Source organism: Rutidosis leptorrhynchoides, chromosome 1, assembly GCF_046630445.1.
Source record: "Rutidosis leptorrhynchoides isolate AG116_Rl617_1_P2 chromosome 1, CSIRO_AGI_Rlap_v1, whole genome shotgun sequence".
NCBI classification, from domain to species: domain Eukaryota; kingdom Viridiplantae; phylum Streptophyta; class Magnoliopsida; order Asterales; family Asteraceae; genus Rutidosis; species Rutidosis leptorrhynchoides.
In genome coordinates, this window is record NC_092333.1 from 529,900,597 (window position 1) to 529,927,588 (window position 26,992).

The following is a 26,992-nucleotide window of genomic DNA, read 5'->3' on the forward strand; positions in this document are numbered from 1 at the left end:
GACATGGTTTTCCACGTCTTTTAGGATATAAATGTATTAATCTTCGTTTTTTTGATGAAGTTTCATTGAGTTTTATGTAATCATGTATGTAATGTAATGTAAATGTAAATAAATATAAATAGAAGTAGTAAATCTTCATTTTTTTTTATGAAGTTTCCTTGAGTTTTATGTAATGATGTATGTAATGTAATGTTGGTGTTGTTCGTTAGCTTGTTTTGTTCTGGTAGGTTAGTCTTGTTCGTGTTATTTCGGTTGTTGTTGGGACGTGTAGCCTTTTGATTGTATTTTGTTTCGATGAAGTTTCCTTGAGTTTTATGTAATGATGTAATCATGTATGTAATATGTAATGCATTGTAATGTAAATAAATATAAATAAAGGTCGTAAATTGTAAATCTGGACTACCATCACTCAACGCTTATAAATTAGACCCGGTTATAAAATTTACCCAAATTTCACCCGTACGTGATTGATGTCTGATGATTTCATCCACTTTTTTTTAATTATAAAAAGCTAAATTCGATCGGAACACACTCCGCATAATCCCTCAACGACGCCGATTCTACCAACTCACTGAGAGATTTATCTCGGTATATAAATATCGTTGCTAGGGTTTCGTTTTCCCCAAACGCAACATTGTATTATATAACTGTGTGTATATCTATCTAGGGTTTTTGCTTCGTTAATAGCATAATGGCCGGAAATACCGTCTTGTCTGACGAAGAAGGTGCTATTATCTTCATAATCTATTTAATTAACACTCATTCGCTTACATATACATGTTTAATTTTCTGTTTTTTTGCTCGTTGATTTTATGCTATATTGTGTATGTATAGATGAGATTGAAGTTGAGGAAGACGAGAGGGAAGAGCCTGAAGGTGATGCAGTTGATCCAGAAGACCGTGACGATGATGAAGATGATGAAGAAGACGGTATGAATTTTGTCTGATTTGTATATTTGTGTATGTATAATGAATATTTGTTGTGTAATCGATTGTTAAAAAAGTTTTCTAGGGTTTTTCTATATGTTTTCCCCAATTATAAGAATTATAGTGTTCTAGTATCAGCAAAGTTCTACTTGTATATTTTAGTTTTCCGGACTAAAGATATGCATATTAAAACAGTGGAATTTAGTATGTGATGCACGTAGATATGCTTTTATGTGCTAATATTGTTCTGTTTGTTTATTTAGAAGAAGGAGAAGATGCGTATGAGAAAGATGGTTTCATAGTGGACGAGGTCGATGAAGATGATCAAGATGGAGAGGATGAGGATAGGGAGGATAGCGATGAGGAGAGGCAAAGGAAGAAGAAAAGAAAGAAAAGGTGAATTCGTGTTTAATATATCTACTTATTGTAGTTAACGTGTGGTTTGGTTACCTTTATAACACGTGGTGTATTAATCTTAAAGAGAATCGGAGAAGAACTATGTTCTCGATGATGATGACTATGAGCTACTTCAAGATAATGTTGGTTTTAGACGTCCTAAAGTTGTAAGTTTCATGCTCTACACTCTTTTTTCACTTCATAATTATGTTTCTTGAGCATTAAGTACATATTATTTTAATTATCAATGGTTTTTGAACTTTTTCAGCAGAGTAATAAGTTCAAAAGACTAAAGAAAGCAAGGGCTGATGCTGACGAAGGACAATCCGGATTTTCGGATGAAGAGGAATTTGACGGGACTGGGAAGAGTGGGCGAAGCGCAGAGGATAAAATCAAGCGTAGTTTATTTGATGACGATGAGGGTACACTAATTTATATTACCTCTTTATAAATTACAAATCAAGCTCGTTTTTATTTATTTACACTTGTGCTATATTGAGTTGTTATAAACTGTTGCTTTCGTACAACTTATAGGTGCTCCTATGGAGGATATTGCCGAAGATGATCAACGTGAAGAGGAAGAAGATGGTGACATTGGTGAAGAAGAAGATGAAATGGCTGACTTCATTGTAGATGAAGAGGAGGTTGATGAACATGGAGAACCAACAAGGTGTGTGTTTCTGTTTAATTCCCTGCTTATGGTTTGTTTTGGTGTTTCATTGTTAAATTTGTTAACACTTGATATATAATGCAGGAGAAGGAAGGTTAACAAGAAAAAATCCAGGCAGGCACCTGGGGTCTCGTCTACTGCAATGCAGGAGGCACATGACATATTTGGTGATGTAGATGAGCTTTTGAGGCAACGAAAATTAGGGCTCGAAAGGATCAATAGGTATGATGACACTGGCGAAAGGAGATTAGAAGATGAATTTGAACCAATTATTCTTTCTGAAAAGTACATGACAGAGAACGATGATCGTATCCGGGAAATAGATATTCCAGAAAGAATGCAGGTGATGATATGAACATAGTATAATACTGCTGTTTTGTATTTGTGCACATTCTTTGTATTCATTATTATGCAATTTTTGTTTGTAGGTATCTGAAGAAAGCACTGGTCCACCTCCAATAGATGGAATGAGTATAGATGAAGAGAGTAACTGGATTCTTAATCAACTTGGGCATGAACGGGCTGTACTTAAAAAGGATATTGTTAGGTTTTTGGAACTTATGCACGTTCAAAAGTTAGATGTACGCTCGGATTTTAATTACAATTTCTTGCAGTTTTTCACTAATTTGTGGAACTTACAAGGCCTTTGTTATCAGGTACCATTTATTGCTATGTATAGGAAAGAGGAGTGCAGGAGCCTTTTTAAGGATGAAGAGTCACCAACTGATAATAATAAAAAGTCGGATGAAAGTAACCCTGAAAAACCTACAATGAGGTGGCACAAGGTAACTGGTAACTGAATATTTATCATATTGCTACTTTTGATTAACTTTAGTTCATTTATAACAAAATTTGGAGCTACTTGCAGGTACTTTGGGCTATCTCAGAGTTAGACAGAAAGTGGCTACTGCTTCAAAAACGAAAAACCGCTTTACAGTTGTATTACGACAAGCGATTTCAAGAGGAGCGATTTGATGAAACACGCCTTGATTTGAATCAAAAGCTGTTTGATTCAACGACAAAGTCTCTCAAAGTTGCTGAGTCAGATAGAGAAATTGATGATGTGGACTCAAAATTTAACTTGCATTTCCCTCCTGGTGATGTTGGTATAGATGAAGGACAGTTCAAGAGACCAAAAAGGAAATCACAATATAGCATTTGTAGTAAATCTGGACTTTGGGAGGTTGCTACCAAATTTGGCTATAGCTCTGAAGAGTTTGGATTGCTTATTTCTCTTGAACAAATGGTTAGTTATTTAAATTCATCATTTTTAACTACCACTTTTGAACAATATGATCGACTATTAATGCTTTCGTTATACAGAGGAGGGATGAATTGGAAGATGCAAAGGAAACACCAGAAGAGGTGGCTTCAAGATTTACCTGTGCAATGTTTGAAAATCCTCAGGCTGTCCTTAGAGGAGCTAGACACATGGTATTCTAATATGTCCCCTTTCGTTGGACCCCGTTTGTTTCACACATTTGATTTTTTTGTAATAAGACGTGTCTTATTTAATAAGTTGAAAACAAACACCCCTACTACTCTTCATATTAGGTTCCATTCTATTAAGCTCATTAAGTTCAAATCAAACATGGTAACTTGTTACAGGCGGCAGTTGAGATTAGCTGTGAGCCATGTGTAAGGAGACATGTTCGTAGCATCTTTATGGATAATGCAGTGGTTTCCACGACTCCTACTGCTGATGGCAACACGTCTATAGATTCACATCATCAATTTGCAGGGATTAAATGGTTAAAGAACAAGCCATTGACAAAATTTGATGATGCACAATGGCTCCTTATTCAAAAGGCCGAAGAGGAGAAACTTATCCAAGTGTCTGTAAAGCTTCCAGCACCCGTCCATAATAAACTAATCGATGATGCTCACGAATATTATCTGAGTGAAGGGGTGAGTAAATCAGCTCAGTTGTGGAATGAACAAAGGAAGCAGATTATAAAAGACGCCTTTGATGGTTTGCTTTTACCTTCAATGGCAAAAGAGGCACGATCCTTGTTGACTAGTAGAGCAAAAAACTGGTTACTTATGGAATATGGAAGATTATTATGGGACAAAGTGTCTGTAGCACCTTATCAAAAGAAGGACCAGGATGTTAATTCTTCTTCAGATGATTATGAAGTTGCACCAAGAGTGATGGCATGTTGCTGGGGCCCAGGGAAACCTGCAACCACATTTGTGATGCTTGACTCATATGGCGAAGTTCTTGATGTGCTTTATGCTGGTTCTTTAAGTGCACGTGGTCAAAGTTCTAACGATCAGCAACGAAAAAGTCAAGATCAACAACGTCTTTTAAAGTTCATGACGGATCACCAGCCTCATGTTGTTGTTCTTGGAGCTGTCAATATGTCTTGTGTTAAGCTCAGGGAAGATATTTTCGAGGTAAATGTGTTTCTTAGTCACTGTCTTGATGTTTTGTCTTTAGTTTCAACTCTTCACTATATGTAGATAAGTATTTATAATATTTCTGCTATTGTCAGATCATTGGCAATATATTTGAAGATAATCCAAGAGCTGTTGGCCTTGAAATGGATAATATAAGTATCGTATATGCCGACGAGACTCTCCCACACTTGTATGAAAATTCTCGTATATCCTCTGACCAGCTTCAACCTCAATCTGGTAATTAACTTCTTTATTTTGGCTTGATGGTAGATCTTTCTGCAGTTTATGTAGTTAATAATTCTTGATTACAAAATTGATGTAATTTCAAGAACACTGTCTTTAAACCATATGATTTCTGTTAGAATTAATTGAATAATAATTATGTATTTAGTATTAGAAGGTTCTAGATTAGTATCGTTTCTTTTCTAGATTAATATCCTTATCCTTTCCTTTTATACGTCATCCTTGTATCTGTATATACTCATTATGTACTAGAAGTAAGAAGCAAGTAGCCAAGTAATACAAATAAGATGTAGTTCTTTAGGTGTTTGTTAGCATAGTAAATATTTTGTTCTTTTCTTTTGTTCTTATCTTTAGTTTTCGATTCCTGTTTCTGATTACAATTACAATTTCCAAGTTTGTATACATTAAAATAAGACTTGCTTTAGTATATTTTTATCCCGGTTGACACTTGTCTCTATTAGCTATTATGTTAATTTGACCTATTTGAGACAAAACACAATCCAAATCGACATACTGTTAAGTAACTGGAATCTTTTAAGTAAAAAATTCATCATGTTTCAGGCATTGTTAAGCGTGCAGTGGCCCTTGGGCGTTACCTTCAAAATCCATTGGCAATGGCTGCTACCCTATGTGGACCCGCAAAGGAGATATTGTCATGGAAACTTAGTCCTTTAGAATGCTTTTTAACTCCTGATGAAAAGTATAGCATGGTTGAACAAATTATGGTAGATGCAACAAACCAAGTGGGTCTTGATGTAAATTTAGCCATAAGTCACGAATGGCTATTTGCTCCACTGCAGTTCATATCTGGGCTGGGGCCTCGAAAAGCCGCTTCGTTACAACGATCCTTAGTTCGAGCTGGTTCGATATATACTCGTAAGGATCTGTTGGCCCATGGTCTTGGCAAAAAGGGGTTTGTAAATGCAGTCGGATTCTTACGTGTTCGGCGAAGCGGAAACGCGGCTAGCAGTAGTCAATTCATTGACTTATTGGATGATACACGAATCCACCCTGAATCATACACTCTTGCACAGGAGTTGGCTAAAGATATGTGTACTCATGATGATGAAGATGATGTAAACGAGGATGAAGATTTGTTTGAAATGGCAATAGAGAATGTGAGAGATAACCCTCATAACTTAAAGAGACTTGACGTTGATAATTATTCAAGTTCAAAGAAACTCGAAAATAAAAAAGACACTCTTAATCATATGCGGTTGGAGTTGATACAAGGTTTTCAAGACTGGCGAAAACCGTACGCTCAACCGAATGCAGATGAATTGTTTTATATGCTTTCTGGTGAAACAGAGGAAACACTTTCTGAGGGTAAAATCGTCCAAGCAACTGTTCGTAGGGTTCAACCTCAGCGAGCAATATGTATTCTTGAATCAGGGGTTTCTGGTATGCTTAGTAAAGAAGACTACAGTGATGAACGTAGGGACATTGATTTAACTGAGAGTTTAAATGAAGGTGATGTTTTAACTTGCATGATAAAGTCAGTTTTAAAAGATAGGCGTCAGGTGTTTTTAAGCTGTAAAGATAGTGATTTAAGAAGTGACCGGTCTCAAAACTTTAAAAACATGGATCCTTATTATTACGAGGACCGTGATAATTCAGAAACTGAAAAAGAAAAAGCACGTAAAGCTAAAGAACTGGCGAAGAAGCATTTTAAGTCAAGGATGATTGTTCATCCTCGTTTTCAGAATATCACAGCTGATGAAGCAATGGAGGTGTGTTTGTGTGCATATATACAAATAATATTATTCATTATTCGTTGTTAATGAAAGTGTATTTACCAATTTTATTCTTTTGTTTATATAGATGCTGTCTGTTAAGGAACCTGGTGAGAGTATAGTTCGTCCTAGCTCTCGTGGGCCCTCATACTTAACTTTGACCCTCAAAATCTATGACGGTGTTTACGCTCATAAAGACATCATTGAAGGTGGAAAGGAGAACAAGGACATTACAAGTATGTTGCGTATTGGTAAAACCCTAAAAATTGGAGATGATGTTTTTGAAGATCTGGATGAGGTCAGTCTCACACGTTTCTAGTTTCTTTGTAGATTGGGTGTTATAATGGTGCAATTTTGACCCATGAAATTTTAACCCTAAAAACCATGTTTACTATTGCAGGTAATGGATCGTTACGTTGATCCATTAGTAACTCACTTAAAGACAATGCTTGGTTACCGTAAGTTTAGAGATGGGGCGAAAGCTGAAGTTGATGAAAGTTTAAGGAAAGAAAAATTCGAGAATCCATCAAGAATCGTGTATGCTTTCGGTATATCTCATGAATATCCAGGGACGTTTATTTTAACATACATAAGGAGTTCAAATCCACATCACGAGTATGTTGGATTGTATCCTAAGGGTTTTAAATTCCGCAAGAAGATGTTCGAGGAAATTGACAGACTTGTGGCGTATTTCCAAAGACATGTTGATGATCCACATGAAGCGGGACCCTCAATCCGTTCAGTTGCAGCCATGGTGCCTATGCGCAGCCCCGCGCCTAGCCATTCTTTTGGATCGGTTGGTGGTTCCAACAGTGATGTGTCCCGGAGAGGGTCGTCTGGAGATCGTGAACGGACATCTACTCCTAGCTCCAGAACTGGTGAGTCTAAAAGATGTCATACATACATAAACTATAATACTCCCTCCGTCCCATTTTATTTGTCTGGTTTGACTTTTGTCGATTTAATATAAATTGACGAATCATCTAATTTGCCCTTTATTCAATGAGCTGTTTTAACTAAAGGAAGTGGTTTAAAGTAATTATTAAATTAAATGGCATATTAAACATCACATTTTCAATAATAAAAAGGGTATAATTGGAACTTTAATAATATTTTGTTCTTGTTTAGAGTAGGGGACAATATTTTTTTAATATTTTTGGGACAAACAAAAATAGTCAGACGGAGGGAGTAGTAACCATGAACCTATAATTGATTCTGTTTTGAATTACTGTGAAATGTATTGCAGGTAGAAGTGATTACAGGAATGGGGGTGGGCATGATTCACATCCAAGTGGTGTGCCGAGGCCTTATGGGGGTCGTGGGCGGGTCAGAGGACGCGGGTCCTACCATCACCGAGGAAATGAAGGAGGAAGTGGTAGGTCAAAGGACGTAGAAGATGAGTGGAAGGATAGGTCTTGGAGTGACGATCGTGGTGGTGGTGGTAATGGGAGTAAGAGAGTGCAATCGCAGGCATCATCAGGAAGTAGTGCGGGGTGGGCTAGTGGGTGGTAGTTTTGTTACCAAACTGTATACTTACAAATCTATTGTTACATTTGTACTTTGTTGCGACATTCTTGATCCTTATTTAGAGCAAGTTTTTTGTGTGTGTGTGTGTGTGTGTGTGTGTGTGTGTGTGTGTCGGGGCTTGTTTTGCACTGGTGGTTTTTCATGATAGAAATACGAAACGCCCAGGTATGTAGAAAATACATGGTTTTGCAAAATAAACTTTTTGTGGTCTGCCGTTAACTTAAAATGCTTTAGGTAATTTAAGACAAGATATACTTGAAAGATTTTTACTCAATTGAAATTAACCAATAGTGTAAAAGAGAACAGATAGAACTTAAAATTCGATTTATGTTATCTCATTTAGCGACTTTTTTGTGTGAAAATTTAGTGAACATTTCTTTTAAAATTATACTCCCTTTTATAAATATGTTTGGAGTGTTTATTCATGTCAATTGTATAAAGGCTTAACAATGAAGTAAAATCCAATTAGCTTAGCCCACGGATACCACTAATTCATATCTATTAACCATCGTCTATTTCTTATCTGTAAATAACAAAACACATCCACAAAAAGTCAAATCATAATACAACTCTTCAATCATGGCTTTCAGCTCGAAGCCATGATCACATTTGTATACTTATTAGCAATGATCACATCCACTGCATCATCATTAATAAGCCATGATCAAGAGTCTTTAGCTTTGATAAGAAAGATAACTGGATCCAAACATGAGATTTCATGTGGGATATTAATGAAACCAGAAAGATCAAGGCTTATTAATTGCTTTAGACGGACATATTTCAAAAGGTATATGAGATGAGATTCACCAAAAAAATATCTTCGAAAAGTTGAGCTTCTGAACATTGAACAAGGTTCAAGAGAGGACTGTTAGACGTGATAGGTCTCCTCAACCTCAACGTTGTTCAACCTGAAGTCCGGGTTTCCTCCAGGTCTGTAGTTGGGGCGGGTTATGCAACTACTGAACGCGTGGGTGATTTAGTCCCATGGGTGATTCCAAATTGATGTCCAAAAAAAAATACATAAATTATTCCTACTAAAATGTCCGAAAAATGTGAAATTTTAGGGAACAAAACATGATTTATAAAAGGGGAGTTTCCAATAACACTACTAACCATTCAGACAGTCACAAAGGATACAGGACAATATAACAAACTTGGGTCGAACTCATACACTAAAAAGTTACTTATTCCCGATCAAATTTAGCTCTCTAATACAACACAAAGATTAAACAACAATCTCACTGATATCAATCAAACGTAAAATAATACCACCAATCAATAAGTCTTAGTTTGTAAGTTCCATAATTGCAGATACAATGTCTCCATCTGTAGCCTTTAGCGCCTTCACAGCCTTTGGTCTCGAAACCCCTGCTTGTGTCATCACCAACTCAATGTCTTTCGGCTCCACTCCAGTTTCATCAACGTCTTCATCATCATGAGACACAGTTGTTGGCTCAGGCATCGAAACCACATTACTGAGGTTAGGTGCTTTGAATTTCTCTGCTGCTTGACTTTGCAATTGTGAGCTCAGATCTTCAATCTTCGCTTCACCGAATATCACGTACGTATCTGAAGCAGGGGATTTGAAAACATCTGGCTTTGAAATCACAAATAACATCTGCAACACAGTAACATTAATCATCAACAAGAGAGTAATCATCAACCCCTTCCGTCTCAAACCATTTGACTTTTTGGAGTCTTTCACAACTTTGACTTCACATATATTATTTTTTGTGTTATATAATACTTGATGAAATTTATATGGATATACTAGGTTTTAAACGTGCTTTCATTGGTATAATTTGTATCAAATATTATAATATGTATAACACAAATGACATTTAAAGTCAAAGTTGAACAAGAGAGACTTCAAAAGTCAAACCGGGACAGTAATTTTGGACGAGGGAAGTATTATATTTGTGTAATTTTAAGGTATTGGAGTAAAAATTCTTTTACTTACATTCTTGCTCTTTTTGATACTAACACGACTGACTCCGGTGATAGGCTTCATCCCGAGCTTTAACATAGCCTTCCGGCTCTTTTTCTCGCTTCTGCTTTGCTTAGACCGACCACTTCCGTCTAACTGACCTGCTTACATAAACAAATCATTGTTTCAGAGATTAGAACCTTTTTCCCCCTTTTTCACATATAATCTTGTTATTAAACTATTTGCGTACTTAAACAGTAGGGTTTAGACTATAAATAAATTTATTATGCACACAGTTCAAATAACATATAAAGTCTCACCTTCGTCATCATCATCATTATTGTCATCATCGTCTTCTTCATCGTCAGTATCCTCAACCAGTGGTTTCTCATTCTAAATCAGTATCATTTAATTATCAATAACATTACATATATATCACGATTTCACATCTCTAACACACCTCTTTATTTAATTTAAGCAAGTATTAATTGATTCACAAATACAACAGATAAGAAATGGCTCAAGTAATAATATTTGCAGACTGAAACTCAAAGCAAACAAAATGAATATTTATCAATCAATATATAAACATAAACATATACATAATGATTCTAACTCATCAATGAAGTATATTTTTGTTCCGAGAACCAATTGGTCATTGGTCTGGTGGTATCAATGTGCCCTCTGACCTTGAGGTCACGGGTTCAAGTCCGATGATGGACATTACATATATATTCGTGTACAAAATCACGTTGGGTGTGTGTAGAAAGATAAATAAAATGGTTTTCTCATATTCCTCTTATTTTTTCTCAATCTTAGGGTGTGTTTGGCCACACAACTTATTGGAGCTTAAGCTTATTTTTTTCATAAGCTTAAGATAGTAGCATCGGTTGGGTGACATAATTTCTAGAGCTTATGAAAAAATAAGCTTTGAAAATAAGCTACTTGAAGTAGCTTAAAAAATAAGCTCCTAGCTTATCAATGAGAAATTACATATTTGACCCCTTATATAATTATCTATTATATATTTATTGTCCTTTTTAGTCAAGTTTAAAGCATATTTTTAACGTCTCGTCTTGGGCATTAAAAATTTGTTTTATCCGAAACATCAAAAACGTTAGAACCGGCCCTCAATAATGCCTTATTAGAAGATGTCATTAAGTTTTCAAATCAGTCTATTTGACATCTGGAAGTAGTGATTGGTAAAACAACATCATAGAAAATGACTACTAATTTTTTTGAGTTAGGTTAAATAAAAAGTTTATAAACAAAAAACCGGGGAAAGCTAAAGATGATAATGGTTACCTGATTATGTACATATTCACTCGATCCCGCTATTAGTGGTGGATGTGGATGATTATGGATCATATATGTCTAGAAACATTTTACACTTTGATCTTAGTATAGTGAAAGCTATTTCCACTCCAATTTTCCCCCACATTGTCACCATTTTAAACTTAGTGTTAGTGCATAATGTAAGTTCCCAGTTCATTTGATGTATTTGTGAGCGTTATTGACATTGTAAGTACTTTGGATGATCGATTGGTGGTTTATTATGTTTACTAGTTGGATTACAATCAATTACATGCATTTATTGTTAACTTACATTCCGTGTGTGTAACCGCAAGGATGCAGAATGCATCCGTACGGATACACGGTTGCAAGCTGCAACCGCATGGTTGCATGTGCAGATACTATATATTGAGGATTTAGGGTTCATTGTTGGAGTGACAAACCTTTTCACAACCCTAGCTGTTTTAAACATTTTCTGCAAATCTAGCACTCATCTAAGTCGATCTATAACGTTTACAAGTCTTTTACAATCAATTGATCAAAGTTGTTTAAGGTGTTTTTCATATAAAACTCAATATCGAGATTTCCACACTCGATATTGTTGATTAGGTTGATTAATAATGTTTAATCAGTCCTACACTTACAAACCTATATTTTACGGGGTGATGTTCCTTACACTATCACACTTTAACCAGATACCACTAAATAAGTTGAGAAACATTGTACATTATAGCTCAAAGTTTTAACCTTGTTCTTGAAGCAATGTTTTTACTATAATTTCTATCGATAGTTTTATGGGCTATCCTATAGTATTAATTTCATACATAAAAGGTTGTACATTTAGTTGGTTAATGAGCGGTTATTTACAAAGAGTGGATAGTTGTACAAGTAAATTTTGCGTGTCTGAATTTCTTAATCATAGCCTTTAAGATTATGTTTAGAAAATCTGAATCATAATACAAAAACTAATATAATTACCAAGTCAATTATTTGTAGCATTTTTTATTTTATAAATGTAAAAAAACAAAACAACTAACCGTTGTAGCAACATGCTCTGTACTATTAACCCCATTGGGGTTGGTAGAAACTGAATCGGTACCAACGACGGTGCTTTTTTCTCCGGCAACATCTAACTTGTCATCGGTAATCGTCGGACTCGAAAAATCAACCAATGACACATCTCTTTCCTATACTTAATATAAGCACTTATATTACATTATATTATACACAATAACACAAACATTTCGTTTATTTAAAAATCAACCTGTAATAAATCCATAATTTGCAAAAATCAACTAACCGTAGTAGTAACGTGATCTGTATCATCAATCCCCTTAATGTTTGTTGAAACTGAATCGGAACCAATCGTACTCTCTTCGCCGGTACTTTTTCCGGCGACATCTAACTTGTCATCGGTAACCAAATCTTCACTTACCGGAATCGAAATATCAACAACTGAAACCTCCCCTCCCTGTATCAAAAACACTAAAAATAAGCATTTACCACAATATATACAAACACCATCAATCAAAAATTAATTCAAGTATAAAATCAACCTGTAACTTCAACGCCTTTTCGAGTTCTTCAACCACCTGAGCCATAGTAGGGCGTTCTTCAGCATTTTCGATTACACATCGACAAGCAATTTTCGCATAAGTTTCCAACGATTCCGTTACAATATCTTTCTGCACATCACGGTGCACGATTTTGTGCAGTTTATTCTGTTCCATCTTTTTCGGTACCAACTCCGTCACGTGCCGTTCCACAAAATCATCCGTATCAACTAACTCCGTTACACCACACAACACTTCAAGCAACAATACACCAAACGAATACACGTCAGATTCCTTGCTGACGTCATCCTTCTGTGATTTTCCTGGAACGATCTTTGACAAACCAAAACTCGAAACCTTCGCTTCAAATCTAGAAGGTTTCGAATTCAACAAGATTTTTGAAGGTTTTATGTTACCGTGGACCATTCCGGGCGTTGACTGGTCAACGCCCGTGTGCAAATAATCGAGTCCACGAGCAGCGTCTAGACAGATCTCTAGACGCTGAATTGTGGTGAGACGTTTTCTCATCTTATCTGCTAGAGTTCCACTTGATACGTACTCGTAAACGAGTACGATCTCGTTGCTCTTCTCGTCACAAAAGCCGAGAAGAGCAACGAGATTCGGATGGTGCCGGAATCTAGAAAGTGTTTGAATCTCATCTAACAGTTTTTGTTTGATGTTAGCTAGATTCGTGACGTTTAAACGTTTTAAAGCGACTTTTTGATTGTCGTATTCGCCTTCGTACACACTTCCGTAGCCATCAGATTCTAGTTTGTTACCAAATTTGATCTTCTCGAACGGAATTCGAAGGTGATCGAGACCGTTATTGATTTCGGACATGATTTTAGTTATCAGATTGTTGGAAATTTGGAGAAGATGCGTTTGAAGTTAGTACTTATTAAGATGGATGAAGAAAATATAAAAAAAAATGTGATAAGTCAGAGAAAGATTAATATTTAATATTTAATATTAATATTAACATTAACATTAACATTAACATTAACATTAACATTAACATTATTACTATTAATTAATATTAATATAGTAATTATAGAGAAAGGTTAATATAGTAATTATTGAAACTGCTGAAAAATCTGGAGCCACGATGCATTAATGAGACATGTTGAAGGTGTGGGTTTAATTTTTAAACGAACAGCTGTTTCTTCATTACTCTATTTTTTTTTTTTTGGTAAAGGGTTTCACCCGGTAAATATCATTTATGAAAAATAATAAAAACATACAAATAAAAACAACGACCACAAGCGCGCCTTGCGACCTCACAAACAACTAAAAAAGCCTAGCTAGAACCTAACCAAAAAGGACTAGCAAAACCAATAACACCTACGACACACTTAGAACAGGACTTATAATTCCAACTACAACCAGCCCGATTTCATGCCAAATGGGGTTGTTGTCTTGGTAATATTTTTTCCAACCATAAACGTTGCCGTTTCATCTTCACGGATTCTACATCGCTTGGTTCATCAATAAGAACTCCAAACGAATTATTAACCTTTTATTCCTTTCTGTTTTGTACTTGTTCCTACATCATCACAAATATTCACCTTACTCGCAGTAGGAGCCTTAGGAGCCTTTTTAACAGGTCGATACACTACCTTTTGTTTATTTTTCCCAAATGCAAAGCCATCCTTATGTTTCGGACCATTCACCTTCGCATTCTTCTTGTTCACAATAGTGAAACCATCATCATCATCTACCTTTGTCTTCTCCGCCATGACTGGAATTCTATGAGGGCATTGTAAGTCACAATGTCCGAACACCTTACACTCCGAGCATCTTGGAGGTTTCCATTCGTATTCTACTATAACCGTATCTAACACTTTTTTCTTATTAACCAAATTCGGAGTAGCAACACGAAGAGATTCTTTTAAATCTTTTTCTGCAGACACCTCTATCATGGCACGCGCATAGTTTGGACGACCCCAAGATTCCAAACACATCGTGCTTGTGAAGGAATCCAACATCATTGGACGACCCACTTTCGATGCTATAGCACTCAACCCAACTTCGGTAAATCCCGCAAGAGGAATATCATGCAACTTAACCCATATTGGCACTTTCGTTACATTCTCTTTAGTAAGAGAAATATCCGGAGACCACTTATTCAAAATAATGGGGATGGTTCTAATCATCCAAGGTCCATTCTCCAAGACATCTCCCATACCTTTTTCCGACTCGAACTTGAAAAAGAAAAATCCGTTAGCGTTCATCATCACTTTTTCAATACCGTACTTTTTCCACACGTTCATCACATAGCTCTGAACCACTGGAAAAGCAATCCGCTTACCAAGAAAATACCCGTACAAAGTATTACTATATCGACTTGACGCCTCTTGAATAGACTCTATCGGGATCTCCACATCAATACCATCATCCAGAATCTCATTCGATTCATACAAGTAAAATTGAACCTTACGCTTTTCCGATTGCCCACCAAGAGCTTTCAGATAATTTTTAGAGTTTATATCACTTGTATCATGGACCTCGTTCCCATTCTGTAAACCATTACTTGAATGATTGTCCTTATCAGCACAAACACGAGTAGTATGAAGATTAGGAAAGTAGTAGGGATTACCTGACTTATTCCCATCCTCTTCATCCGACGAACTGGGTGTAGTATGGACACTACACTTATCATCTTGATCCATAGGTTTACCATGTTCATCTGATGTATTCAGTGCTTCATCATCGATCTGTAAATCGATCTTAACCAGATCCTCATTATCTTTACCTGTATTTACAGGTTTATATATAGATTCCACACTAGTAGAATCAGTTTTCTCATCGGCACCAATCACTCGACTCCGCAACACCTTCGTTTGAGATGGTTGGGGATTCTTCCTTTTACTTCCTCCCGACGATTTACCCATTGCCAAATGGCCAAACACCGATCAAAATAGACCCTCATTACTCTATTTGTTAACCAGTACTCCGTATTAATTTATATGTAGATGTAGATTGCTAAATAAAAATATTCGGGTCAAACTCTTAAGATTTAGATGCTAATTTTCCAATTAACTTCGATTTGATTTGATTTGATTTGATTTGATTTGATTATATTAATAATAATAATTAATAATAATAATAATTTTATAGTAACAAACATTGTTTTATTGTTTGTGCTCATTTTCAGTTGTTTTCAATTCGCCCGATTGTAATTCTCGGTTTATTTTGAGACGAGGTGACATATAGTGGGTATATGCAAAAAAAAAAAAAAAAAAAAACTAAAGGTATACCACATTAATTGTTGGCGATTTTAGAATTATCCAACATTCATTTTAGCTAATTGCGATTTACTTGAATGCAAGAATTAGCTAGTTATATTTAATAACGTGTACGGAGAGTGTGGAGTACACGCCCGTAAGAGTTGACTACTAACTGTCGCGTAATTACGGGAGTCAAGGGGGTTGCGCCCCCTTGCCGAGTCCAAGGGGCAGCGCCCCTGGCTGGGGTCCAACGGATTCCCAGCCAAGAGTTATACCTTTTGGTATAACATTTTTTCCCGCTCAACTTGAAAAGTTGCATCCTTTCAAATTATAACTGATGAATATAATAGTTTTCTTATTTTCGGTTTTTGCATACTGCATTTAAAACAACAACAACAAAAACACACAAATTATCTCTGATATATTGATTAGTGATTTCATTGCCAAAAACACTAATTGTGTTATTGTCTTATCCAGTTATCCCTGTAAAGATTTCATGAAACGGCAAACGTTGAGTCGAAATACTTTATAGAGAAAGTGAATACACGATTCAAGAATCAATCCAGACAGTCACATCATATCCTATTACCCCTATATACTAAAACTCATGAAGACTTTGGTAGTTTCAATTGTTTGTGATTGTAGTTTTGACTTTGCGTCCACACTGCAATCGGCCCCTCAAATTTTCCTCAATTTACACAAGGACCCCTCAAATTTACATTTTCTAACTCATGAAGAATTTGGTAGTTTCAATTGTTTGTGATTGTAGTTTTGACTTTGCGTTCACACTGCAATCGGCCCCTCACATTTGCCTCAATTTACACAAGGACCCCTCAAATTTACATTTTCTCAGGGGTAAAAAATATAAATATACAATTTTATTAAAATAAAAGAAACAAATTCCACCCGAATTTGTTGCGAGTCCTATCTTCTCGCTCGGTGCGAGTTAAATTTTTTCGAGCCCACCGTTCAACTCAAAAAAATCTTACGAACACAACGGGACTAACTATACGCGAAACGGACACTTAAAAAAACGCTCAATACATCGGACTACATTCAATACATATACACACCTATAATACGCTCCATTAACTATGAATACGCAACCCAAAGACCCCGTGGCATCGCGCGGGCTCCTTTTTCTAGTTTCTAACATTACTCAAAATGTACTTCTGTTTAAACAAATCCATTTTAAAATATAAAAAAAATCTACTTTTTTTGTTTGTGAAAATGAAACGCTAAATATAAAGATTTTGTCTGAATATATGTAACTATATCTATTGAAAAAAACTAAAATGGAAAATGGAAAGAAAGCAAGAAATAAATATTTTATGATGTTAAATGACGAAAATACCCTTTTCGAATAAAAAATAGTGCTGAACAGTAAATGTACGAGTTTGATTGATATATTTATAATGTGGTCTCAAGATTTATGTGTTGAACATTGAGAATTGTTTTTATGTCTGTCTAAAAAATGAGATCATCGTAAGTATGAATGATCTCTACCGATCGCACGATTAATGGGAATTGATAAAACCGGGTCCGCAGAACTTTCACGTATCAAGGTAGGATGCATGGAACAAGAGGGATTTGATGTTCTATGTTCCTCTATCCCTCGTCGATTCTTCTCCACTTGATAACGAACTATAGGCCTCGAAGCTAGACGCTCTTTGATAAATATAATCAACAGAGGGAACCTATGTCCGAAAAAATTGACGAAAATATGATTAATAAAATCAAAAGTGGGGGTAAGATTGTTTATAAATTCTATCTGAATGAACTTGCAACGGAATATGATGATTGACAAAACTTAGAGGCTACAAATGTTGTGTCATATATCTTATGACAATTTGAGATTGTTTAAATAATCATCGTAGAGTAGCTCAAATAATCTGGTTTGATTTGTTTACACAAACGGGTACCCGTTTCATCTTGTCAAATACAAATCAAACCAAATGACTTGAACCTAAACTATCAATCTCTTTAATCATATATCATATGTATGAGATTCCATGACCCGTATGATTAAGATACATGGGCATAATTTTCATTCGAATCAAAGCAGCTCGTCAATTTGGGCATCGATCGTTTATGTCTGTTCGAATATCACGTTTAAGAAGCTGTTACCGACCGATTGTTTTCGTATGTTAATAGGGGATGGCCGTAGCATTCGATTTTGGCACGACCTATGAGTTGGAAACGAACCTCTTTCGCACCATTTTAACAGAATACTTCACTTGGATTCAAACCCGAATGCTTACATCTCGGAAAAATGGGCCGATGGTAATTGGCTTTTCTCTTGGGTTAGAGATTATTTAGGTGGTAGAAATGAGGACCTTATTAATAGTCTTTTCGAGATTATTGGTAAACCTGAGTTGTGCGATCGCCTGGATTCTTGGACATGCTCTTTGAATAATGATGGCCGTTATACAGTTAAAAAAGCTAGAGAGCTTATTGATCGCATGCTACTTCCGACCTCACTGAAATGTCCCGTTCATATTGATTATAAACGTTCCATATTAATTGATTTCGTTGCGAGGTTTTGACCTCTATATGAGACGCTTTTAAAAGACTGCATTCGTTTTTAAAACAAACCATAACATTTATTTTATCGACAAGGTTAAAAGGACACCACCTAGATTATCAGAAATGATAATCTAAAAATATCACACTTACACACTACCAATACATATTGGTTTACAATATTAATATGTTACAACAAAGTAAATCTCGAATGCAGTTTTAAACAATATAATACAAGCATGTTGACACCAAGTCTTGTCCATATATTAGCATGCAACAGCGGAAGCTCTTAATAATCACCTGAGAATAAACATGCTTTAAACGACAACAAAAATGTTGGTGAGTTATAGGTTTAACCTATATATTATCAAATTAATATAATAGACCACAAGATTTCATTTATTCAATAATCCTACACTCGCAAGTGTATAAAAATCATTCTATGATGAGCACCTGGTAACCGACATTAACATAATGCATATAGAATATTCCCCGCATACTCGCAAGTATGTCATAAATTGGCAATCGCAATCACCATATAAATCGAAGTATTAAAGCATTCCAAATTCCAGAATGGGGTTTGTTAGGCCCATAGATCTATCTTTAGGATTCGCGTCAATTAGGGGTCATTTTCCTAATTCTTAGGCTACCAGACTTGAAGAGGCAATATTCGGTTTAATAATCCAACCATAGAATGTAGTTTCGCGTACTTGTGTCTATTTTGTAAAACATTTAGAAAGCTGCATGTATTCTCATCCCAAAAATATTAGATTTTAAAAGTGGGACTATAACTCACTTTCACAGATTTTTACTTCGTCGAGAAGTAAGACTTGGCCACTGGTCGATTCACGAACCTATAACAAATATGTACATATATATCAAAGTATGTTCAAAATATATTTACAACATTTTTAATACGTTTTACTGTTTTAAGTTTATTAAGTCAGCTGTCCTCGTTAGTAACCTACAACTAGTTGTCCACAGTTAGATGTACAGAAATAAATCGATATATATTATCTTGAATCAATCCACGACCCAGTGTATACACGTCTCAGGCTTGATCACAACTCAAAGTATATATATATTTGGAATCAACATCGACCCTGTATAGCTAACTCCAACATTACTGCATATAGAGTGTCTATGGTTGTTCCAAATAATATATATACATGGGTCGATATGATATGTCAAAACATTTGCATACGTGTCTATGGTATCCCAAGATTACATAATATATTAGAATACATGTATTATACAATATGAGTTAGCTAGGATATGATTAATATAGATTTGTTACCAATTTTCACGTAGTTACAATAAGTAAAAAATATCCAATCTTGTTTTACCCATAACTTCTTCGTTTTAAATCCGTTTTGAGTGATTCAAGTTGCTATGGTTTCATATTGAACTTAAGTTTATAAATCTAAACAGAAAATGTATAAGTTTATAGTCGGAAATACATGTTACAAGTCATTTTTGTAAAGGTAGTCATTTCAGTCGAAAGAACAACGTCTAGATGACCATTTTGGAAAACATACTTCCACTTTGAGTTTGACCATGATTTTTGGATATAGTTTCATGTTCATAAGAAAAATTATTTTCCCAGAAGAACAACTTTTAAATCAAAGTTTATCATAGTTTTTAATTAACTAACCCAAAACAGCCCGCGGTGTTACTACGACGGCGTATGTCCAGTTTTACGGTATTTTTCATGTTTTCAGGTTTTAAATCATTAAGTTAGCATATCATATAGATATAGAACATGTGTTTAGTTGATTTTAAAAGTCAAGTTATAAGGATTAACTTTTGTTTGCGAACAAGTTTAGAATTAACTAAACTATGTTCTAGTGATTACATGTTCAAATCTTCGAATAAGATAGTTATACATATATGAATCGAATGATGTTATGAACATCATTACTACCTCAAGTTTAGTAGGTAAACCTACTGGAAATGATGAAAAAATAACTTGAGCTTCAAAGGATCTTTGATGGATTGGAAGTTCTTGAAATAGAATCATGACACAAAAACAAGTTAAAGTAAGTTTATTACTAGAATTAAGATAGTTATAGTTATAGAAATTGAATCAAAGCTTGAATATGAATATTACCTTGATTTAGAAATATAACCTACTGTAAATAACAAAGGTTTTTTGATCTTAGATGATTGCTTGGAATGGATTAGGAAACTTGGAAGTAAACTTGTAAACTTGGAAGTGTTCTTGATGTGTTCTTGAGTAATTATTTTTATGATGATTATAGGTAATAACCAAAGCTTGTATTTGATGATTTTTTCAGGAAAAATAGTAACTTAGATGTTCATGGAAGAGTGTGTGTGTTTTGAGAGAGAATTGTGAAGAAAATTGGAAGTGAAATGGAGTAGGTGGTGAGTGGTGAAGGTGAGTGGGGTTAAAAGGAGTTCTTGTTTTTGTTTCCTTGCTCATAAGTCATGCTAGATGTTAAATGATGGTTCTAACATGGTTAGGTGACTCACATGGGCTGCTAAGAGCTGATCATTGGAGTGTATATACCAATAGTAAATACATTTAGAAGCTGTGTATTGTACAAGTACAAATACGAGTGCATACGAGTAGAATTGTTGATGAAAATGAATGAGGATGTAATCGTAAGCATTTTTGTTAAGTAGAAGTACTTGGATAAGTGTCTTGAAGTCTTTCAAAAGTGTATGAATACATATTAAAACACTACATGTATATATATTTTAACTGAGTCGTTAAGTCATCGTTAGTTGTTACATGTAAATGTTGTTTTGAAACCTTTAAGTTAACGATCTTGTTAAATGTTGTTAACACATTGTTTATTATATCTAATGAGATGTTAAATTATTACATTATCATGATATAATGATGTATTAATATATCTTAATATGATATATATACAGTTAAATGTCGTTACAACGATAATCGTTACATATATGTCTCGTTTCGAAATCCTTAAGTTAGTAGTCTTGTTTTTACATATGTAGTTCATTGTTATTATACTTAATGATATGTTTACTTATCATTTAACATGTTTAAATATAGTGTATCAATATCTTAAAATGATTCATATGTAATTAGTAAGACGTTGTTATAACGATAATCGTTATATATATCGTTTTCAAGTTTCTTAATTCAATAGTCTCATTTTTATGTATATAACTCATTGTTAAAATACTTAATGAGGTACATACTTATCATAATATCATGATAACTATATATATATATCCGTATGTATGTCATCATATAGTTTTTACAAGTTTTAACGTTCGTGAATCGCCGGTCAACTTGGGTGGTCAATTGTCTATATAAAACCTATTTCAATTAATCAAGTCTTAACAAGTTTGATTGCTTAACATGTTGGAAACACTTAATCATGTAAATATCAATTTCATTTAATATATATAAACATGAAAAAGTTCGGGTCACTACACTCGCAAGTTAAGACTCTTTGGTACATGTTTATGCCTAGAAAAGTTAATATTTTCTTATGGCGTTTTCGTTTAGATTCTCTTCCTGTTCGTTGGAACCTAGCCGCGAAGGGGATCGATGTCTCTTCTATTGTTTGTCCGTCTTGTAATAATGGGGTTGAGTATAGAGATCATTTGTTTTTCGAGTGTGATGTGGCTCGGGAGTTATGGCATAAAATTCGTATCTGGCATGATTGCGATATGCCTCAAATGTCATCTTGGGATTCCTTTTTTACCTGGTTAGAAGGTATTCGTTTACGCCCGTTGTCAAAAGATAGGATCATTGCGGTTATGGTGACGTCTTTATGGGCTTTATGGCGGTTCAGGAACGGTGTTGTTTTCTTAGATTCTTTTTGTAACAAAAGTAGTTTATTTGATTTCATTAGATTAATTACTTTTCGTTGGATTGAACATAGAGGTCATTTAGTTTCAAACTGGAACTCATGGCTGTCTATGCCTTTGTAATTTTCCCTTAGCGCCTTGCTAGGGATCGTTTTATTTATTTATAATCATTCTTTGGCCGTTAAAAAAAAAATGATTAAGATATAAATGATTACTAACAATGCGTTAATCTCAACTACATTAAATGATTGATATCACTAAAATTAAAAACACTTGTATATGCAAGAGATTGAACTAATAAAATTGACCATCAAGGAACTTTTATTGACATTTATGACCTAGTCTTGTAGATGCACAAGTGATAAACAACACAAAAGAACTAATGTATCTTCAAAAGAGACTGCAGAATGAGTTTGTATTTGTAAACAATGTATCAGGGATCATGATCCGAAAGCCACAAGAAAGACCATGACCATGTGTCCATGTTGCAGTCGACCCCCCTTTTGCTGCAACCACCTTTTTTATCACCTCACGTCGACAAACTGGGCATGAATTAACCTGAGCTAACCAGGGGGCAATGCACCCTGAATGATACAGATGTTTACAAGGTAACTTCTTTGCACTAGACCCCAATATAAGTTTCTCTTTACAAACATCACAATGTGATCAGACCGTGTATCTTTCTTTGAAACTTAAAGTGTAGGAATACTATCAATTGCCGATATTGAAGCTGGTAGAGGAGCTTCTTGATCATGAACATCATATTGTTCAAAGAATTCTTTAACTCAGGACCCCACAAAAGAATCTTCACTGTTTTCTCGTCTGAATCCAACTACCTCGTTAAAAAGGTAAAATAATCCACCATTGTTTGGGATTCTAACTGGCATGTCACCTGTATAAATAGGCCAAGGCCCCAAGTACTATTATTGTCATCTTCGGTAACTATGTCTTTTTGATCTCTATGGTTCGGTTGAGTATCCTGTCGTCTGAAAAAGTTCTAAAAGGTTTCCGTGATGCTTGACCCGGCACTTTGATTTTGTTCTTCGGTGCTGGCGTTTGTTGTTGTTGGTATATTTTCAAGTTCTAGAACCAAACCTCCTCCACATTCGCAGCAAACTTTGTGTTGTCGTATGATACCGTTAGGCCAAAGCCATATCATCTGTTATTTCAACCGTCAAACTTAACTTATTTCAGGCTCCACGTGGTGCCACTGATACGCTATTAGTCCGCATCTTTTTAACAAAATTATTTTGTTCCTGTAAGCTTTTCACCGTATCAAAAGTAGCCGCATCTTAGGGCTCATAATACTACGGAGCATCACTCGTTGATTTATGAAATTCATTCACTTAAATGAAACAGCCAATAAAGGTGTGTATAACTGAAAAATGATACAGTCGTAGGCAGTGTAATGTTCAATTAGTATATTTTCAAAATTCAAAAGATAAGTGATCAATAATTGTGCTTTATGTTAATATAATCTACAACTTTATAAAGCACATGTAATCGATCATTGTTCATTCCAATCACCTAAATGGAATAAAATGAAGACTTATTCAGACCAAAACTAAGATCAGAGAATTAAGAATCACAAACTTAATAAAAACATTTGTCATAACAGGTACATGATTAAGCAAGAAGATTTTATAGGATCCATAGCCCCAAGCAAATTGACAACAACTAGTTAAAAACCAAACACTACGAAAACTAATCACTTAGCCATCATAACCTTAACAAACTCCTCATAGTTGATTTGACCATCACCATCAACATCAGCCTCTCGGATCATCTCGTCGACTTCTTCATCAGTAAGCTTCTCACCAAGGTTTGTCATCACGTGACGAAGCTCAGCAGCAGAAATGAAACCGTTCTGGTCCTTGTCGAACACTCTGAATGCTTCTTTCAATTCCTCTTCGGAATCTGTGTCCTTCATTTTCCTAGCCATCAGGTTTAGAAACTCTGGGAAGTCGATAGTTCCGTTGCCATCTGCATCAACTTCATTAATCATGTCTTGAAGTTCGGCTTCTGTAGGATTTTGGCCTAGTGATCTCATCACAGTTCCAAGTTCCTTTGTAGTAATGCAACCTGCATTTAAAGTTCACCTTATTTACTTATGCAAGTGTTCTTTTATGTGTGTGTTCAATAAAATAGTAAGTATATGTTGATAAACTCGACAAACTGCACATACATATGCACCTGGTGTCCCAACTTAATTATTGTTGTTTCACAGGTATGCATCAACTTATAAAGAATATGCATTCATACGACCAGAAAGCCAGGCAATCGAAATATATTAATAATACTTCCATCATTAACATTTATATATTATATTACTGAAATGCTGAATTCATCACTACAGTATAGACAGACGCAGCTTCTATATTCTGAAAATGATTTTTAAATAGTTCATCTAACTTGGCATATATGACTATAAAAAAGACTTATTACACCTACAAGCAGTTTACAATCAAAACTTATGTCAAGTTAGTAAGTATATATCACTGTAGACTACACATATTTCTGCAAGAACAGATACATGTCATGAATGGTAGTCACTATGATATAGTCGACACAAAAGATAAGATATACTAACATGGTGATGCCCCCCAAAGAAACTTGAATAATATCATCCCTTTTTCACTCGGATAAAGACAATAAGCTTAAGATTCAAACCTAATATAATCGAGAAGACACTACCAATGCTCGCTTTTCTGATTGACTCATGAGGCCCTAGTGGCTAGTTCTTCAGCATCAATTTGTAATAACTACATATCTCTATTTAATCAGCTCCAGTTTTTCATCAACAATAATACTATCATTCCTAATTTCCCATTCTTGTGATGGTTTCCATTTTTTTTGCCAGGTACCATATTGTCCGTATTATAAATTTTTATATTATATATTTTTACAACTTCTGGTAACATGTTAGTCGTAACAATGTTAACTATGATTATAATCTCAATAGATATGTCAACTCCACATCAACCCCTGGTAGGTTATACAAGACTTAAAGCACCATCAAACTACTAGGAAAGGATAACGCTGCAGTTCTATAGCTTGCGCTAAACCCTTTAATTGAAAGTATCACAGATACTACTAATAACGTAGTAGAAGTTAAGCTAATATATTAATAAGTTATCAAGTTAGAAAACCTTTGTGTCGTTATTAAGTACTATAACAAATAAAATAGGTATTCCATGAAGAGAACCATCATATGTTCCATAAGCATCTCCAATTTTCTCCATTAAGAAATATAACATAATTAGTAAAGAGACCAACCAAAACATTTTATATTTATGTCATCGATATATAAACCTGGGTAGGAATATGGACATGTTGGTAGGAACCCTTTCAATTGTACATTAACCGATTTTTTTGTGATAGTCTCTATTTAATTTAATAATTAAGTAATTACCACCCATAAATCTTGCTAATCACATCCTCGAAGAAAATACTAGCATGCAAACTAAGTGGCGAATGCACATAAGATGGTGTGTGGTCCAAGGACACCACTGGTTTGGATACTTTTTTGATAAATTACTACTCAAATTGTATAGGATACCGGTAAATTAAAGATTGGACCATTAATTTGAAAAAAATAATGGTTTCTAAAAGTGAAGAACCATTAATTTGAAAAAAAAAAGAAATACAAAGTACCACTCAAATTGTATAAGACCCTCTAAAGTTTTGATCCTGGAAAAAGGCATAAATTCAAATTAATAGAGAACCAAACTACAAGATCACAATCCACCGGTTGGTTGCGTATAATTAATCAAACCTCAATTATATATCACAACAAATTCAGTAACAACCACATGAATTCGAATACAGTAATATGAATAAATCTTTAACTAATGCCACAAACATAGATATAATTGACAATTTATATCTAAATACATACACATACGTATACAATTGATATAAACACATATAGAAATATATATAATAGAAATATATATATTACACGTATCAATTTAGGGGGAAAAAAACATTTCTATTTCTATTTCTATAAAATTAAAAGAGTAACCATATCAAATAACAAACACAGATCAATCGAAAGAAAAAAAAAAAAAACATTATAAAGAAGTTAAATTATCACCAAGTGGAATGAGAAATTGAGAAATTGAAATATACCGTCGCCATCCTTATCGAATAGGCTGAAGGCTTCCTTGAATTCGGAGATCTGATCATCGGTAAGCTGATCGGCCATTTGATTTGATTTGATTTGAATTGATTTGTTAAAGGTAAAAGGAGAAAAAGAAAACAATTAATTTGAAAGAAATGGAGAGAAATTAGGGCTAATTGTTGGAAATGAATCAATGGTGTAGAGAAAGAGGAAGAATAGAGGGTTTATATACGAGCTTCTCTTACGGACGTGATCGGTTTATCAAATTCGTTGCATCCGTATCTACCGCTCTACCCCCTGGCCCTACCCTACTCCATCCCCTTCATTTTATTTTTTATTTTAATTTGTAATTGTATAAAATGAAAAATAAAAATGAAAACAAATTACTCCGTACTAGGTTTTTTTTTTTTTTTTTTTTTTTTTTTGAGAAAAAAGATAAACTTATATAAAACAAATGAAACCTTCTTTAAACTTACAAACAATGAAACCCGAGCAAAACTAAACAAAGACTAAAGAAAACAAATTACTAGTATTATTTAACTTTTCTAAGTTAATAACTATAAATAACGTCAAACATACCACTAGGGATGTCAATGGCCACCCGATCCGGTGGATATCCACCGGATCCACTCGCTTCGTG

At 34.7% G+C, this 26,992-nt stretch overlaps 2 protein-coding genes and 1 pseudogene across 3 annotated transcripts; 1 reads left to right on the forward strand and 2 right to left on the reverse strand.

The window, feature by feature from the left end:
• Positions 1-469: 469 nt before the first annotated feature.
• On the forward strand, positions 470-7,960 carry LOC139886656 (transcription elongation factor SPT6 homolog). Of its 2 annotated transcripts, none has more exons than XM_071870598.1 (17): positions 470-725; positions 835-930; positions 1,191-1,323; positions 1,409-1,490; positions 1,592-1,745; positions 1,858-1,993; positions 2,078-2,336; positions 2,422-2,574; positions 2,650-2,778; positions 2,862-3,239; positions 3,317-3,427; positions 3,602-4,390; positions 4,489-4,630; positions 5,198-6,366; positions 6,458-6,667; positions 6,770-7,247; positions 7,616-7,960. In XM_071870598.1, exons 1-17 carry the CDS (start codon positions 692-694, stop codon positions 7,879-7,881), a joined length of 4,719 nt encoding a protein of 1,572 aa, XP_071726699.1. In that variant the 5' UTR covers positions 470-691; the 3' UTR covers positions 7,882-7,960. The 2 variants fall into 2 exon arrangements, with proteins under 2 accessions (XP_071726699.1, XP_071726700.1); XM_071870599.1 differs by having other exon boundaries at positions 1,595-1,745.
• Positions 7,961-22,543: 14,583 nt separating this feature from the next.
• LOC139877453 (probable E3 ubiquitin-protein ligase RHC1A) lies at positions 22,544-23,460 on the reverse strand (annotated as a pseudogene).
• A 339-nt stretch (positions 23,461-23,799) lies between these two features.
• On the reverse strand, positions 23,800-26,572 carry LOC139877462 (calmodulin-7). The gene is made up of 2 exons (XM_071864889.1): positions 26,361-26,572; positions 23,800-24,311 (listed from the first exon to the last, which is right to left on the reverse strand). The coding sequence occupies exons 1-2, from the start codon at positions 26,434-26,436 to the stop codon at positions 23,938-23,940; spliced, it is 450 nt and encodes a 149-aa protein (XP_071720990.1). The 5' UTR covers positions 26,437-26,572; the 3' UTR covers positions 23,800-23,937.
• Between the last annotated feature and the right edge of the window lie 420 nt (positions 26,573-26,992).

What these genes read in the sequence shown, in the direction of transcription:
- LOC139886656 (XM_071870598.1), top strand. Translation starts at nt 692, where the DNA reads ATGGCCGGAAATACCGTCTTGTCTGACGAAGAAG. An exon ending in CTACAATGAGGTGGCACAAG is followed by an intron (nt 2,779 to 2,861) that starts GTAACTGGTAAC and finishes AGCTACTTGCAG; the next exon opens with GTACTTTGGGCTATCTCAGA. An exon ending in CAGCTGATGAAGCAATGGAG is followed by an intron (nt 6,367 to 6,457) that starts GTGTGTTTGTGT and finishes TTGTTTATATAG; the next exon opens with ATGCTGTCTGTTAAGGAACC.
- LOC139877462 (XM_071864889.1), bottom strand. Translation starts at nt 26,436, where the DNA reads ATGGCCGATCAGCTTACCGATGATCAGATCTCCGAATTCAAGGAAGCC. An exon ending in ATTCGATAAGGATGGCGACG is followed by an intron (nt 24,312 to 26,360) that starts GTATATTTCAAT and finishes CTTTAAATGCAG; the next exon opens with GTTGCATTACTACAAAGGAA.